Here is a 15958-nt window from a genome sequence, read left to right as displayed (position 1 = left end):
ATTGCTTTGATTGTATTTATGAAAGGACTTGATAGTCTATAAACATTTGTTCAATTTAATTTAAAGCATCAGTCATTCAACTGAAGTAGCTTAACATTTTCTCTAAGAAATATCTTAGTTTTGAATCATATTTTAATCCTTAGAATTTTGAAGTTACATCCATTGTCTAGATTTTTCTTATGACTAGGGTCAAGATTCAATACAAAGGGTGGTTTAAAAATGCTATGAGTGTTTAAATTTTTAAAAATTACTACAGTGAAAGACACATTGCCATTAATACCCCTCACAATAGTCACCTTCAAATACTTTATTGTTCTTTCCATTTTTTGGAATAGTTGTAGAAATCTTCTTTATTGAGTATCTGTATAGGGTGTGATAAAAAGTTCAATGAACACAACTACTTAGTTCCATCTAATGAAAAATAAGGCTCATAAAAACATTAACAGTGTGTTCTCATCTGTCTTACTCATTGATTCTGACACTGTATAACTTGTGACTCTTTACCCAATGTCAAAATGATCAGGAAAGGCAAATATTTGGTAATAGTTCAGAACCTCAAAGCAGACACAATAGTATAACTAAAGATATTCATGAAAGAAGACTTCCAGAACTGCTTCATCAAGTGGCTAAGATTTTGAAATTAGTATGTTGAAAGTGAGGGAAAGTATTTTGAAGGGAATTGATGTCATTGTGTCTTTTACTATAATAAGGTTTTTAAACACACTGTATTTTTTAATCAAACCTTGTGTCTTATACCTATTGTTGACTTTTTGATCCTTTAGAATATTTCATTATTTAAAAATAAATATCCAGCATCTATTTCCTACACTTTGTCACACTGTAGCATTAACTTTAAATCTGAAGCTTAATATTGATTCAAATTATTTTCCCTACCTTATTTACAGCTGCTGTTTTTATTTTTAAGGAATGGTCGTTGGAGATCAGAGTGGAAGTTTACAATCACACCTTCAACCACTCAGGTGGTTGGCATCTTGAAAATTCAGGTATAAAATTTAAAGAGAATTTCTTTACTGATTTTCAGATTATTCTGATCAAAGGAACAACAAACCTAATAAATTTGTATTTTCACAGTACACCATACCATCTCTTTCCCCAATTTTTGTTTTGAAGTGATGAGAAAAAGAAATACTGTTTTAAATCTTTTAAATAACCTTACAGTTTCCCTAGTCATCAAAAATCTGTGAGGATAGCTGACAGATTCTAAAACACAGCTAAAATTAGATGCTGCCATTTGGTCTGCACCTCATACAATTTGTTCATCTAAGCATCTTCTGAGTTTGAGTTGTGCCCTTCTGTCATCTGAATTGAGTGGAGTATAATACATGTATGTGGATATACAAATACATATTAAATGTCTATATAACCATATATTACATATGTTTTTAAAATATCTCATGTACTCATATTTGAATACTTAGATGAAACCCACTAGAATTCAATTCTTTGACTCTTAATGTAAGTTCAGATGTTTTTGTAGAAGTACTTTTGATAACTAAATACTTGAATATATATTGCTAAATGAGTTAAAGGAAGGTACTGATCTTTCTGTGTTTTGGTTCACTTTTTCAGTACATGTGTTGATGAACTGTCATGAAAGATATTATGCTAGGAGTTGTAAAAGAATAAATATGAATGTTGTATGGCAGCTTTGTCATCTGAGTTCAGTATACATTTCTAGTTTTGTTCCACATTGGTTTATGCCCATTTCCCTGTTCCTTAGAGAATAGAACTTAAGAGCATAGAATCTGAAGTCAGACTGTCAAGTGTTTGAATCTCAGCTCAGCTGATTACTATTTTTGATGTCAGAAGATCATCTAAGTTTGTATGTGGTGCCATCCATTATAAAGTAGTTAAAGCCTGCATATCCCTGTAATCCCAGCACTTGGGAGGCTGATGCAGGAGGATTTACCATGAGTTTGAGGCAACCTGAACTACATAGCTAGATCCAGTATCCAAAAGAAAAGCTTGTAGGATTGTTTGAGAATTAGTTGATATTGGGTAAAATGGTTAGAACAAAACCTGATACAAAATGCTCTGTGAATAATAGCTATTCTTGCTGACATTCCTTTTAGATAGGCCTCAGTAGCTCTTACCTGGATAATTTTAGCACTTTAAAATGATGTCCCTGGTTGTCTGGTTCACAGTTCCATCTTCAACACTTATTATAATGGCTGGCATCTGATTTACTTAATTTGGTTAAATTGCTGATCCTTTGGTATTTCCTAATTAGTTTTTGAATTGCCATGTGAAAGATTAATTTTTTAAAAAATTTAAGCTAGGGTGTGTTACTTGCCTAGTGGTACACTCCTACCTACCAGATAATCCAGACATATTTGTATAGTATATAGGGTCTGAAGTTGACTGGTCTGCTACCTGTGTATTTCTCCAGGTGTGTCTCCCCCCCCCCCTTTATATACATTCTAACCACAAATACCTTTAATGCTTTCTGATACATGCTGAAGTTCATTTAAAAACCTCTGAGTCTAACCTCTGCTAGTGTATTTTGTGCAACCCCTGGTGTTGCAATGTTAGGCTAAAGACTCATTTTAAAAGCCATGTATTTCCACAATCTTCTGTGGTGCCAATATTTATATTATTGATGAATAAGTTCATGTCCTGGGACATTTAAATGTTTGGTGGAAATGCACAAAAGAGAAGCAGCATTAGGAAGGATCTTATTGTGACCTTAATTTTATACTTAATGGGTTTTGATACCACTAAAATGGCTATAATGTAACATCATATAGCAGTGAGGTCAGTGGAAGTCATTCACTTTCCTAAATAATTGCACCAATAACTGGTATTTCCACTAGACTGAGAGTAAGAAGAGTCTTGCTGAAATTTAAAGGACTAAACTCAGTAGAGAAGACTGGCTGGCACTGAAATTGGTAGTCAGCTGCATTTGTATGAGTGCTGAACGTGCTTTCTATTGTTTTTCTAATAGGTTCATTATTATGAAGATGGTAATGTTCAGCTAGTGAGTCATAAAGATATACTGGATTCCCTAACAGTGTCTGTAAGTAATTCCACAATAAAATAAAAAGTGTAATGCTTCTGTAAAACCATACCAGTTTTGCAGTTTATATTTTAAATGTTTCTGCTTCAGGTTAAAGTGTTTTCAGATTGGTGAAAATGAAGTTTGTACTTAATATTTGTAGCAGTTTTTGAATTATAATTCACATACCACTTAGTTCATTCTTTTTAAAGTGTAAAATTCACTTTTTAAATTAGCAGAGTTGTGTAGTAATCACTGCAATCTAAATTGAGAACTTTTCCATGTTTCTTTAACCTGTACCTATTAATAGTCACATCATCCTCCCTAGTTCTTCTCTCAGACCTCTTCCTATGCTGAGCAACCACTTAACCTGTTTTCTGACTGGATTTACCTGTCTGGACATATCATATAAATACACAGTCATATAGTACATGGACTTTTATGACTGGCCTCATTTCATTTAGCATTTTTCAGTATTTGTCTTTATTGGAGTCTATATTGTTACATTCCTTGTCATTGCCAAATAGATATTTCATTGCATGGATATACACATTTAGTCATTAAGTGGACATTTCTGTTGGTTTCTACTCTTTGCTGCTATAAGCATTTATGTACTATTTTTTTGGTAAAAATAATTTTTCTTTAAGATATATGCATAGAAGTAGATTTGGGGGGATTTCCAGACATTTCTAGGATGTCTGCACCATTTTATGATTCCAATTTGAGGGTGTATAACAGGATTCCAATGTTTCCATATCCTCAAAACTCTAGGTTTTTTGTTTGTTTGCTTTGTTTGGTTTTTATTACAGCCTTTTTAGTGAATTTACTTGAAGTGGCATCTTGGTTTCTATTACCATTTTCCTGATGGCTATCATGTTGAGCATATTTTCATGTACTTATTAGCCTATATTTCGTCTAGGGAATGTCTGTTCAGTTCCTTTGAGCATTTGTAATTGTTACTGAGTTATAATTGTTTATTTTAGAGTTTGAGGTCAGATACATGATTTGCAGATATTGTCACTCCATGTTGTCTTTTTGCTTTCTTCATTATATTATTTGTAAAATAAGACTAGTTTCAATGAGTTTGATGTATTTTTTCTTTCACTATTTGTGCTTTTAGTGTATTAATACAACCATCAACTGACCCAAGATCATAAAAATTTACTTCAGTGGTTTCTGCTACAAATTTTCATAGTTTTTAACTCTTTACTTTTAGGCTTATGATCATATACCTAATATTTAGGCTGTATTTTATGTTTTCTTTCCTCTAGCTATTTAGTTTGTGATTTACAATTAAATATTTTTTGAATTTAAGGAAAATTATTTTTAATTATAAAATTCATTTAGCTTCAAGAAATATTTAACAAGGAGAGGGAAGTAAAAAAGAATTAAGATGTGTTAGGTACACTTGTGTAATGATGAATGTAATCATTATGTCCTGCAAACATGCACTAATGTTTTTGTTTTAAATAAAACCCAGAAACATTTAGAAGTGTTAGGCCAAGTGCTACATGAGGAAAGAAAGAAGCATGTTTTGAGAAGTTTTTGTTCACACTTAGATAATTTCCACTTTTGTACCAACGTTTATTTATGCTCCTTGCAGAGTTTGCCTGTAAGCTTTCATAAAACATTGAATTCCATATAGTTAGATACCATATATAATTCTCACGTAATAGTGTTTGCATAACAAGGGTACTTGGTATTCTCTTTGGGGAGTTTGACATTAAAGAAAGGTTCTTCCTAAGAGAAACTTGTTCAGAAAATTATGAACTGTGGTATCGTAAAAGTTGGCCATATTAGCTAAACTATACTAATAAGCTGCTTAGGTCTGAGTGCCAGGAATAACTGTTTATATCATTCTGTGGGATTTATTTTCATAAATATTCTGTGAGATTTATTTTCATAAATAAAGTGTTGTTTTTGGAAAGACCACTTCATTACATGGATGAATACACACATAGACATACACACACACTCAGTGCATGCTAGAGATTTTCTTTTTTTATCCTTTTGGCTTTTTTGTTTGTTTGTTTGTTTGGAGTTTTTTTGGTTTTTTTTGTTTTGTTTTGTTTTTTTGGTACTGGGGATTGACCTCACGACTGCATTTGCAAAGCAGGCACTTACGCCGCTGAGCTAAATTCCCAGCCCTGATTTTCATTTTTAACACATTTATTAAAAAGAAACACAAATTTCCATTGACTTTACTATTAGGGAAAATGAAAATAAAACCATATATCAGCATGTTAAATTTTTTTTCTGAAGTATTTAGATAATAGAATAAATTTACCTTAAATTTGGAAGTACATTCTTCTTTTCATCAATGTTTTATATCATTGTGGTAAGCATTATGCAGTAAGTAAATATTTAACAGTAAATGAAGATAGTTATTTTGTAGCAATCTGTGCCTAACTTCCTACCTGTAAAGCTTATCTTTGGAATGAATGTTAAGTATTTTATAATTAAACTTTCTAGTCAGTGTATATTTCTTAAGATTTTACTTACCTTAAATTAAATACATAAACGATACTCATTCTATGAAATTTTACAGTATTTCTATCTAGTTCTCTTTGGGTTTAGAATAATTGACTTTACAATTTTCCATTTACTTGTTACAGTATTCATGTGTTTTATTTATTATAACATTTCATTATCATATGTATTTTTAAAGTAATAGTTTAGTTTTAAATTACTGTTTTATTTACTTTTGTCTTATTTAGAATGAAGCGCAAACAGCAAAAGAATTTATAAAGATTGTAGAAGCTGCAGAAAATGAATACCAGGTATGATGTTTCACATTTTTTATATTGTGTTCATTATTGAATGGCACTAAAATTTTACTTTCAGCCATAATCCTGAATTTTTCATTGTTTCACTGTATAATAGATGGTCTTTTGGTTGTATGTTTGATATTAGTATAAGAACAAATTTGTGGAAGTGTAGTCCAAAAAATGGCAAACAAACTGAATTTAGTTAAGATTTTGTTTTAAAAATACCAAGACTTGGGCTAGGGGATTAGCTCAGTGGCACAAGTGCCTGCCTAAGAAGCAGGAGGTCATAGATTTGATCCCCAGTACTCAAAATAAAAGAGATTTGGTATTAACTATATTGGTTAAAATATGCCAAGTTCTTCAACAGCTATTTTCTCATTGGAAATTTTAATTTAAGAAATGTTTTCTAAACTATTTGGATTATATATAATCTGCCCAGATCACATTTCAGTTTGTGCTCTACTGTTTTACATTATCAGTTTCCAAACTAACATTTGAATTTAAGCATTTAATTTGTGTGTTGGATGAGTTTCCATTCCTTATAAATAGTAATTTACAGATTGTTTTGACTAAAATAGTAAAATAAATTCAAAATAAGGACATAGATATTAAACCTAAAGTACATTTCATTAATCATTCAAAATGATTATATGCTTTTTTCTTATAGCAGCTTTTAAACAGTTTTTAAAGCAAGTCAAGAGTTTCAACTGTTTAAAAGCGTTGAAATAAGTTCCTTAAATGTTCTAAAAACATGTTAAAAATTGTTTTGTTCCTTTCATTTGTTTTAAATTTCTAACTACTGTTTTTCATAGACTGCCATCAGTGAGAATTATCAGACAATGTCGGACACTACTTTCAAAGCCTTACGTCGACAGTTGCCAGTTACACGTACTAAGATTGATTGGAACAAGATCCTTAGCTACAAGATTGGCAAAGAAATGCAGAATGCATAAGATGAACATTGCATGTCCAGTTCATTTTAGTAATCTTTGCGTTTAAAAAAATCATTGCAAAAGTGTTCAGAACTGTTAAGCTGCCCAGGTGGGGTATTGCCATGTAAAATCAGTGTAATTAATTAGTTTGGTTAGAGCACAAAGCTTAGCTAATCAACCATTCTTTTCTTTTGTTTGAAGAGAATTGAAAAAAATGAGTTTAGGATAAATGTCTTTTACTTTCTGTTATTCCTTTGTTACAATGAAGAGTTGATTCCTTTAGTTTATGGTTAAAATTTTTGAAGTATTACAAAAATATTTTATTTAGTATAACCCTAAAATTGTTGTCTTTGGCTTATGAAATGGGTAACTTTTGATAGTAGCCCAATTCTTTTTAATGGGGTCAGTAATAGACATTCTAGCTTAAGGTGGTTGATAGACTTAGCCATACATGCTGCTAAAGAAATTGTCTACATTTTCCCCCTCACCTCTTCCACTTGTGTAAGATTGAGATTAGAAGGAAAGCAATTTTCTATATCAATTGTGTTTAAACCTTTCAGTAAGGTTATTTAGCTAGCTTAGTGTTGAACTAAACTTTTTTAAAACAAGGCCAAGTTTTATTGCTGTTTTGAGATTCTGAAATTAAATGAAAACACTTATAAATGCATTTAATGCTTTTTTTCTTGTGACAGTTATGCAAATTAGCTTGAATTCCGTATGTTCCTGAGTTATTTTTATCATAAAGCCACAACTATAGTATAACAAGGCAAATTGTAATATATGTAATCCTGAAATCATGACCATGTCTAAGTTTATTTTTTTCCTTGGATTGAAATGTACTGAAAATCAGTGTGACATTAAAATGTAAACTTTCCTATTTACTTGAGTAGAAAAATCTCTTAACAGTAAGTCATATACTATTTTAAAATACTTTGAATATTGTAATTCTTAACTGGTTGTAAATTAGGAAAGCTGGGAATACCAATAGTGTGCAGTCAGAGTCTTTTCCATCTTCCTATGCATCATAAGCATGTGTGTAATATTTTAAAAATATACTGATACTACAGGAATTTCAAACCTGTGGTGAATGTTAGTATTACTATCAGGAGTTGGGTGGATTTACAGTTTCATTCAATAGAATTTTGTTGCTTATCTTTGAGTGAAATCCATTCATCGCATACTCCTGCAGACATCTGACCCTGGAAAAATTTTTTAAGCGCCACTTTTATTATGAACAATAAAATATTTCATTAGCTTAAATTGTATAGATTTTTAAAAATTCAATGAAAGCATGTTTAATTTCTTTTTAAATATCACTGTTGGGCTTTGAAACCACTGAGAATATAATCTGAAATTATGACTTCTTTGGCTAAATCATTTTCTCTTTAGTTTGCAAGTTGTGTGTATTGGGATTCCTAAGGAAAATGAATTGATTTATGAATTATCTGTTCACTTTTTAAAAAACTTATTCAAAAGTTTGATGATCATTCTGAACTAAATATTGGATAAATATAGATTAGTTGTGTTAGTTGGGCTGTCTTGAGTTTATAGTCCATTCCAAAAAGGGGAATTCCTTTGGCTTTTTTTAATAATTTAGAAAACATGCTTGAAGATGTATGCAAATGTTTTTAAAATTTGCATGTTGTCAAAATTTATCAAAAGTAGTTTAAAATTCATTCCAAAATTTGTGTACAATGGACTAGTCTTTTACAGTCTTTTCAGTTTATGAATAACATTTTATTAAAGGAAAAGATGAAACCTCAAAGTATCCTGAAGCTCAGGGATATTCTTTTAATAGGAGACCTAATGGCTCTTCGTTTAATAGGCTGAACCAACAGGCAGGGGTAAAGGGTAGAATCGGGAGGAATAAGTAAGAGACTGTTACAATAAGCCAATTGAAAGAAAATGATGACCTGGATGAACTGGTAAAGCAGTAGGTAAAAATCAGCAAGATTTGATGAAATTTCAGGATCATGATATAAAGAGAACTGTCAAGGAATGTGGAACATGAAATATGGGTTTGAGTTGGGGAAGATTCTGGAAGGAGCAGGTAGGTGGTTGGGAGCAGGGATCTGATCAGAAGGTCTATTACAGATTTCAAAGTGAAATATTACAGTAGTTAGACACGGGAGAGAGAATGCACTACAGGAGAATGGGACAGTGAATGAGCCTGGGAAAGTTTGATAGCCAGGAAAATAGAAGACTCCTCTAGATGTGGTAATTGATTTAGAGTGTATATAAAGGTGTATATATAAGGTGTATATTTAGGGTGTATATAAAGAGAGAGAAGAGAGTTGAAAATTTGGCGCAGTGGATTATACATATGTTCAATTAAGGATCTAAAAGGAGTGAACTAGAAATGTAAAAGTGGTTAGAATGTGTCGTGTTTAAATCAAGATTTCTGGGAGAGTTACTAGTAATACAAGGTATGACCAAGAAAGTGACTAGCTGAGGGAAGAGAATAGATGGGCACAAGCAACATGAAGCCTAGGGTTGGGAAAATCATTTCTTGATACTGAAATCAAGAATTCTTGAGCCAAGCATAGTGGCACCTGACTATGATCCCACTGTTCAGGGAGGCTGAGGCAGGAGGATCACAAATTCAAGCCCAGCATCAGAAATGTAATGACTTATCAGGACCCTGTCTCATTATAAAAATAAAAGGGCTGGGGATGTAGCTCAGCATACAGGTTCTGGTTCAATCCCTGTATCCTTCCAAAAAAAAAAACTTGGTAGAAGTGTTTTGACCTGAGAACTTTTTCTCCTAGACTATGAATACAGACTATATACAGACTGACAGTAGTGTTACAACCCCAACAAACTTATCATAAAAAGAAAGTATAACAGTCAGAAATGTACATGATACACAAATGCACATAAACTTTGAAACATCAGAGCGTAACCACCTCAGACATACTTAACATTTACACTGGGTTACACTTGAGCTAAGTCATCTAACAAGCCTATTTTATAATAAAATATTGAAGATCATATAATTTATTGAATACTGAAAGTGAAAAATAGAATGTTACACAAGTACAGTGTTACACCTTTGAGAAGTCATAAATTGGGGAAAGTTTGTGCCTATATATGCTGATTACATTTTTAAGAATTAGATAAATATGTATACAGAAGTTTTTGGGAATTGTTAAACATTTGAGATTTTTGGAAACCAAATAAGGATAGGAACTTTAAAAGAAAGTTGTCCTGGAAGTTCTAATTCATTATGAAATGTCGCCAAAAGGAATGTACTCAGGAAAACTAATTAAGAACAACTACTGATAATTATGTATCACTTGAGTACTGCTTTCTATGTTTAAAATCACTTTGACTTTTAATAACTATGTTGAAGGCTTTCAAATAATAGACAATCCTTTCAAAAGGTCTTTCATACCAGATCATGATTTTGTATCTTTGCACTAGTGTTTAAACCTATAAAGGCATATTTAGTGAAGAGTTACTTTGTAATGCAAGTACATTTTTTAAAAATTCCATAAAGGATATGCATTTTTTTCTTGGATGCATAATTTTGTTCACTTACCTAAAGTAATTTACTTCTGGAGACAATGACAAACACTTGCCAGTTTTAAAATGTCAACTTGGGGGTACTGAAACAATTTTTTAAGACTAAACTCTGCATAGGCATCTTTAGAGTTGACATTCTGTTATGCTTGAGCTTTATTTTAGGATTGGCCAGGAATGATAGCAATTGGAGAATATACAAAATATTTACCAGTTTAAATAGCCCATTGAACTTGTAATGTCTAATTGGAAATGGAAATTAATGTCAGGTCATTCAAGATTAATCATACGGTATCCAGAGGACTATTAATATATGATGGAGTTCAGAAAATATATAACTGTTTCATAAAGAAGTCTATAGACTAGTTATGGGCCTCTGGCAGGGTTTTCCATTCTTTTTGTCATCACAACATATTTACATATATACAAAATGCTGATGTTTATAAAACTGCAGGAAATGGATAAGGCTGCTTTGTTGAGGGCAGTTGAAAAGTACACCTTAAATCCATTTAGGAGGATCTATCATGGGTAGCACATTAAAATGTGCATTTATAATTAAAATTGGGTTCTTTGTAATGTAAACACCAAGCTTTATTGTTCCTAAGGTAGTTTTAAAAGATGTCAAGTCAAGGAGAGTTTCCTAAAAAGGATGAATTCTTAACTGTACTTCAGCACACTAACGATTTTCTTGGGTCGGCAAGAAATCCTTTTGTATATCATTGAAGCATCAAAATACACTTGACGGACGAGGGATACAACTCAGTGGCATAAGCAACCTTCTGGCAAGCACAAGGTGTCCTGGTAGCAAAAAAAAAAAAAAAAAAAAAATTGCAGTTGACATTTCTCATATAGAATGTCACAAGGCATAGTAATGTCTGCTTCAAAACTAAATTGAGATTTTAAAGCATACCATAATATATAATGAAAACAATGTGAAGAGTAAAATTATAAATAAATGTTCTTATAAACAGTATAGCCAGTAAGATAATAAAATATCTTTATTCCTACCTTTGGCATTACCTAGCAAAAATGTGCTGATTAGTATGTTTTCATTCTCTTGCAGTGTGACTGAATTAGACTTTTTTTTTCCATACAAACTGACTAGAAAGTACACATTTTACAAAATGTGTACATTACATAAATGGCCAAACCAGCTATTTATTGTAGTAGTGTAAATCTTCACTCATCTGTGAGACGATGTGGAATTAAAGCATTCAGATTAATAGATGGCAGGAAAAAAAAATTGGTGTATCTTAGAATTACAGGTTATTAGAAGAAATTGTAAAATGCCCAGTTTTTAAGCCAAATAAATTTTCAAAGCCTTCTTATTGCAAAAATATCCCTGACACTTGTGTAAACAGTAAAAATCGTTATTTTCCTCTTTGGCTTCATATTTTGTGCAGCTGACTTGTTAATTTAATGGAATCTGAATACTGATTCTGAACCCAGATCTGTCATCCCAGGATTTTACCTGAAAAACGAATCCTCAGGAGCCAGTTTTCTTACATATAAATTAAGTATTTAGAGAAGACTTTCTTTTTTTTCATATGGCAAGATGCAGGAGAAAAAGGAAAGAACCACCCCACACACACATAACACATATACACACAGACCATGTATCCTCATGTTTTTCTCATTGTGTAACCTTATGGTGGAAAAATAAATAAATAAAACTTAATCAAAAGTGAAATTCCATTCTAGAGACTTGTAATGGCAAAAACCTTAAACCCATGTACATACCCCGATTTAGTTCAGAACACACTTAGTGCTCTAAATCAGAGCTGCTTATAGCAGTATACTGACAAAACACGAGGGAAAAAAGGAAGTTACAGAAGGTAAGTACACTAATTTTATAAACAAGTTTAAAAATTTATAAAACTAAATACCATTTTATGTATTGCAAATGTATAAAACACGGAATTGAGATAAAAATGAAATCAGTATGTGAGGAGAAACAAATGGGAAATTTAGTTATATCTAAGATTGCTTAAATTTAATGATAGGTATGCAGGTGCACATTTTTTATTTTTTTGTATCGTATGTTTTTCTTTTAAAAAATAGGTAATGTGTTGACATTAAAGTATGTGAAAGAATACATCTGTCCATCCTGACCCAGGCAAGGTAGAAAAATGGCAAAGATCATATCCACAGCAAAACTGAAAGTTTACTTGTACCTCTCAGAAGGTCTCAGACTTTTTTGGTGAATTTCATCCAACTCTCGATACATAAATTTCTGTTACAGGAATTATTCTAGGTGGAAAGAAAATATGAAAGCTATGTTACGAAAGTGGCCTTAAGCTGAAACACCAAAAACAAGGTTGATGAAACTTCTCTGTAAAGTTAAGAGCAAAACTCCTTACTGTATAAATGGCCAAGGAATACTACATTGTACCCAAGTATGGTTTATGACTAGAATGCAATGAGTATTCCCTGTTTGGAACCTAGCAATGCAGCTTACTACATTAGAATATTAAAGAAGAAAAAAATCATTTTAGTAGATACCACAAAAGCATTTGGTACAACTTAGTGCCATGCTTTGATTTTAAAAGCAGCATCTGGTATCAGTGGGGTAAAGGTAAATTACTCTAAAAATGGGGGTGCAGGGGGTTCAAGTGAATCCATTTAATAGTATAAAATGGTAAGTTCATAAAAGAGCTGAAGTACATATTTTTAAGTAATTTCAGAATCTTACACAAAAATTGATAATTATTTGACTTAGAAATGAAGATGTAATATGTGGTGTAAAGTGCTCTTAGCAAGGTCAAATGATAAACTACTCATGGGAAAAAAATGCTTGCAGTTTATATAACATTGCAAACTTTCCTAACGTCAAGCAAGTTCTGAATACCACAGAAATTGAAATCCAGATTCTTTGACACCTGAGTCTGACATTATGGAAAGCCTTACCAGTCTTAGACTAATTGGAACTTTATTGAGAAATAAACTTACCCTGTATCAGCCACTGCTGGTTTGGTTTAATTATTTGTTGTTGGCTTGCTTTCTTTTTTTTTTTTTTTTAAACACTTCTGCCTTTCAACCTACAAAAAAATTGGGCCAGCAATGTGCATCAATGGGTTCTTGACATTTCAGTACAGTACAGTGTGGGAAGTGCTTTCTGCTGTACATACATCAGCCCTGCCCCTAGGAACCAAATACTAATGATGCCTCCTAACTCATTCTTTATTCAGAATTGATACTGTGGAAGAAAAAAATACTGCTTCACTAGCTAGAGGGAGTGAATAGGACATAAATAATTGCAGGCTAGAAAGTAGCTGACCCTTGGAAGGCAATGACAATACACTTGATATTGCTTGCCTCTGTTGCCTTGAAAGTAAACAGTCAGTGGCATTAATGATAGGAAAGATGGCAGGGAAAATTGAGAATGATGACCTGTGCCATCAGAGAGAGAGAAAGATAGCAAATGTACATACTGAGGTATAAGTGGTTAACTGCTGTACTGAATCTGCCCATATGTGAGGAGACATCAGAGCCTGATTGAACTTGCAATATCAAATCTGGTAAGGGTTTCCATGTACTAGCCACTGATCCAAAAATGTTCCAAATTCACTAAACTTTTGTTCATTCTCTTGTGGGCTACAGGTCCCAAGTGATGTATTAGTGGGAGATAGATTGAGGGCAGGGATGAAAATACAGTAGTACACTGGCTTGACCCAAGTCCACTATCTTGGAAAGTATTTTCTGTTGCTATATAACATGACCACAAAGTGTCTTTATGCAAGTTTATCTCCGTTTCCATATGTCCCAACACATTAGCTTGAGTTCTGAGTTCCTGATCTTGCTAGACTGAAATCATAGCTGCGGTTTCATGTGAGACTTGGATTCCTCTTCCAAATGTATGTGATTATTGACAGAAGTCAGTTTCTTACTAATCTAGTTCAGGAATGGAATGGGCACTGGGTTAACCAAATCACAAAGTGTTAGAGAAAAGAGCTTTAAATACATAGAACAGGTGTTAACAGGAACTACTCTGGGTAGACTGCTGTGTGGTATTACTGTGATAACTACAGCCCCAGTTGGAGTCAGAAAGAATAATAGAAAATGAAGAAAATTCCTCAAGAATAGGCAAGTTCTTCCCAAAAATCCAAACAGAAGGACTGCCCCCTATGGGCTAACCATTGAACTTCCTTGTCAAGAATAGAGACCCCTTAAGATTCCTGTTACTTTAAAAATACATTTTAATTTAGAGTTATACTTGTTTGTGGGGTACACATATACAATATGTAGTGATCAGATGAGGGTAATTGCATGTCACTTCAATGTCTTTGTGCTGGACATTCAAAATCCTGCTAGCTGTTTTGAAGTGTCCAATTTTTATGCTACTATAGTTATTTAAGTGATACAGAACATTAGATTTGTGTTCTTATGTAACCACTATATTATTTCCACTTTGTTCCATTTATGAATTGTAATTACTCAACCCCTACATCCATATTGAGTGCGTTGAAGCAGATATTATTAGTTTGCTGGTGATATATTTACCCAGATGCCTAGGACTTTGAACTGACTACAAGAAGAGACTAGGACCTTGGTGGTATATCCCTTGTGGAGGAGTAGTATTTTTTGTATAGTAAGAAGAGAACATTCATACAGGTCAAAGGAGTAATCTGAGAGAAACTGGTAGTTGTCCATTCAGTGTCCATTTTCTCCTGCTCATCTGCCCTTGCAGAATGGACAACAGCTAGGAGAGGCCACATGACTCCAGGATGATGATCTTGAATATATCTGGCATGGAGTACAGATTCAGTACAGCTGTTGACCCTCTTGATTTGTAATTGGCCATCTTCTAAGTTCTGGCTAATGAGAAAAGCAAAAGTAGTGTAGGACAACTTTTGTAGTCTTCCATAGAATCAGAACCTGTGCACGCTCCCTTCTCGTTTTCCTTTTTGTCCATCTTGCTTCAGACTTTGATGCCTTCTCACCTTTTTATTAAGGCTGGATGAAAACAACCCACAGCCTTTGCCATAAGCAACATACCCAGCCCCTTTTAATTTTTATTTTGAGCCATGGTCTTGCTAAGTTGTCAGGCTGAGCTCAAACTTAGGATCTTCCTACCTCAACTTCTCCAAGTGCTTCCATTTCTAACCCTAAGTCCAGATACAGTGGTTGCTTACACCCCTTCACATTTTGGAGCCCTGTGCCAACTGGAGCCACGTTGTTGGCTTTGTACCAGAGGAAAGTAAACTTCCTTTTTGCTTGTCAATACTATTTTGTTTCTTCTCGCCTGTAGTTTAAACTTCTCTTACAAGATGTAGCCTCCTCTCCACCCTGTGTCATTTCACATTTGAAAAACTGCAGATGGGTTTTAAGATCTAGCTAAATGGTAGAACTTTAGCTGGGAATTTTGAGCTTAAGAACAATCTTCCTAAAACTGAATAAAAAACTTTTTAAGGGAAAAATTTAAACGGTTATTCCAAAATATTTAATACTGCCAACCATAAAATATGTGAAATTTAATATATTGGAGTATGGAGAATTACAGTATTTTTAGACCTCTTCATCAGTGGTCGCAAGACTTCGTGGTCAGAGATGTCACCACGCCTTAGAAGAGCTCTGTGTTTGTGAGCATATGTTTAAGTGAGATGTGATCATGTTTGAAACTTTTAATGAATGGATATGGTACAGTTCCAGAGAGAAGCCAGCAGGTGTCGCTCTTCTCACTTCAGGCTTAGCTCAGCGCTGTAGGTGGATGACTTAGTACA

At 33.0% G+C, this 15958-nt stretch overlaps 1 protein-coding gene across 2 annotated transcripts in view; it reads left to right on the top strand.

Annotated features, from left to right (window-relative positions):
• Capza2 (capping actin protein of muscle Z-line subunit alpha 2) overlaps positions 1 to 13200 on the top strand; it is a 49315-nt gene extending 36115 nt beyond the window's left edge. For both annotated transcript variants that reach the window (XM_063241783.1, XM_063241789.1), the window contains 4 exons: positions 926 to 1004; positions 2966 to 3037; positions 5734 to 5796; positions 6597 to 13200. In XM_063241783.1, the coding sequence (XP_063097853.1) occupies positions 926 to 1004; positions 2966 to 3037; positions 5734 to 5796; positions 6597 to 6737 (355 nt within the window). In that variant the 3' untranslated portion in view covers positions 6738 to 13200. The remainder of the gene's footprint in view (positions 1 to 925; positions 1005 to 2965; positions 3038 to 5733; positions 5797 to 6596) is intronic.
• The last annotated feature ends 2758 nt before the right edge of the window (positions 13201 to 15958 follow it).

This window comes from Cavia porcellus, unplaced genomic scaffold (assembly GCF_034190915.1).
Source record: "Cavia porcellus strain 051 isolate PalLab524CR breed Dunkin Hartley unplaced genomic scaffold, mCavPor4.1 scaffold_2, whole genome shotgun sequence".
Lineage (NCBI taxonomy): Eukaryota > Metazoa > Chordata > Mammalia > Rodentia > Caviidae > Cavia > Cavia porcellus.
Note: the sequence above shows the minus strand (reverse complement) of the source record. Positions and strands in the feature narration are given on the sequence as shown.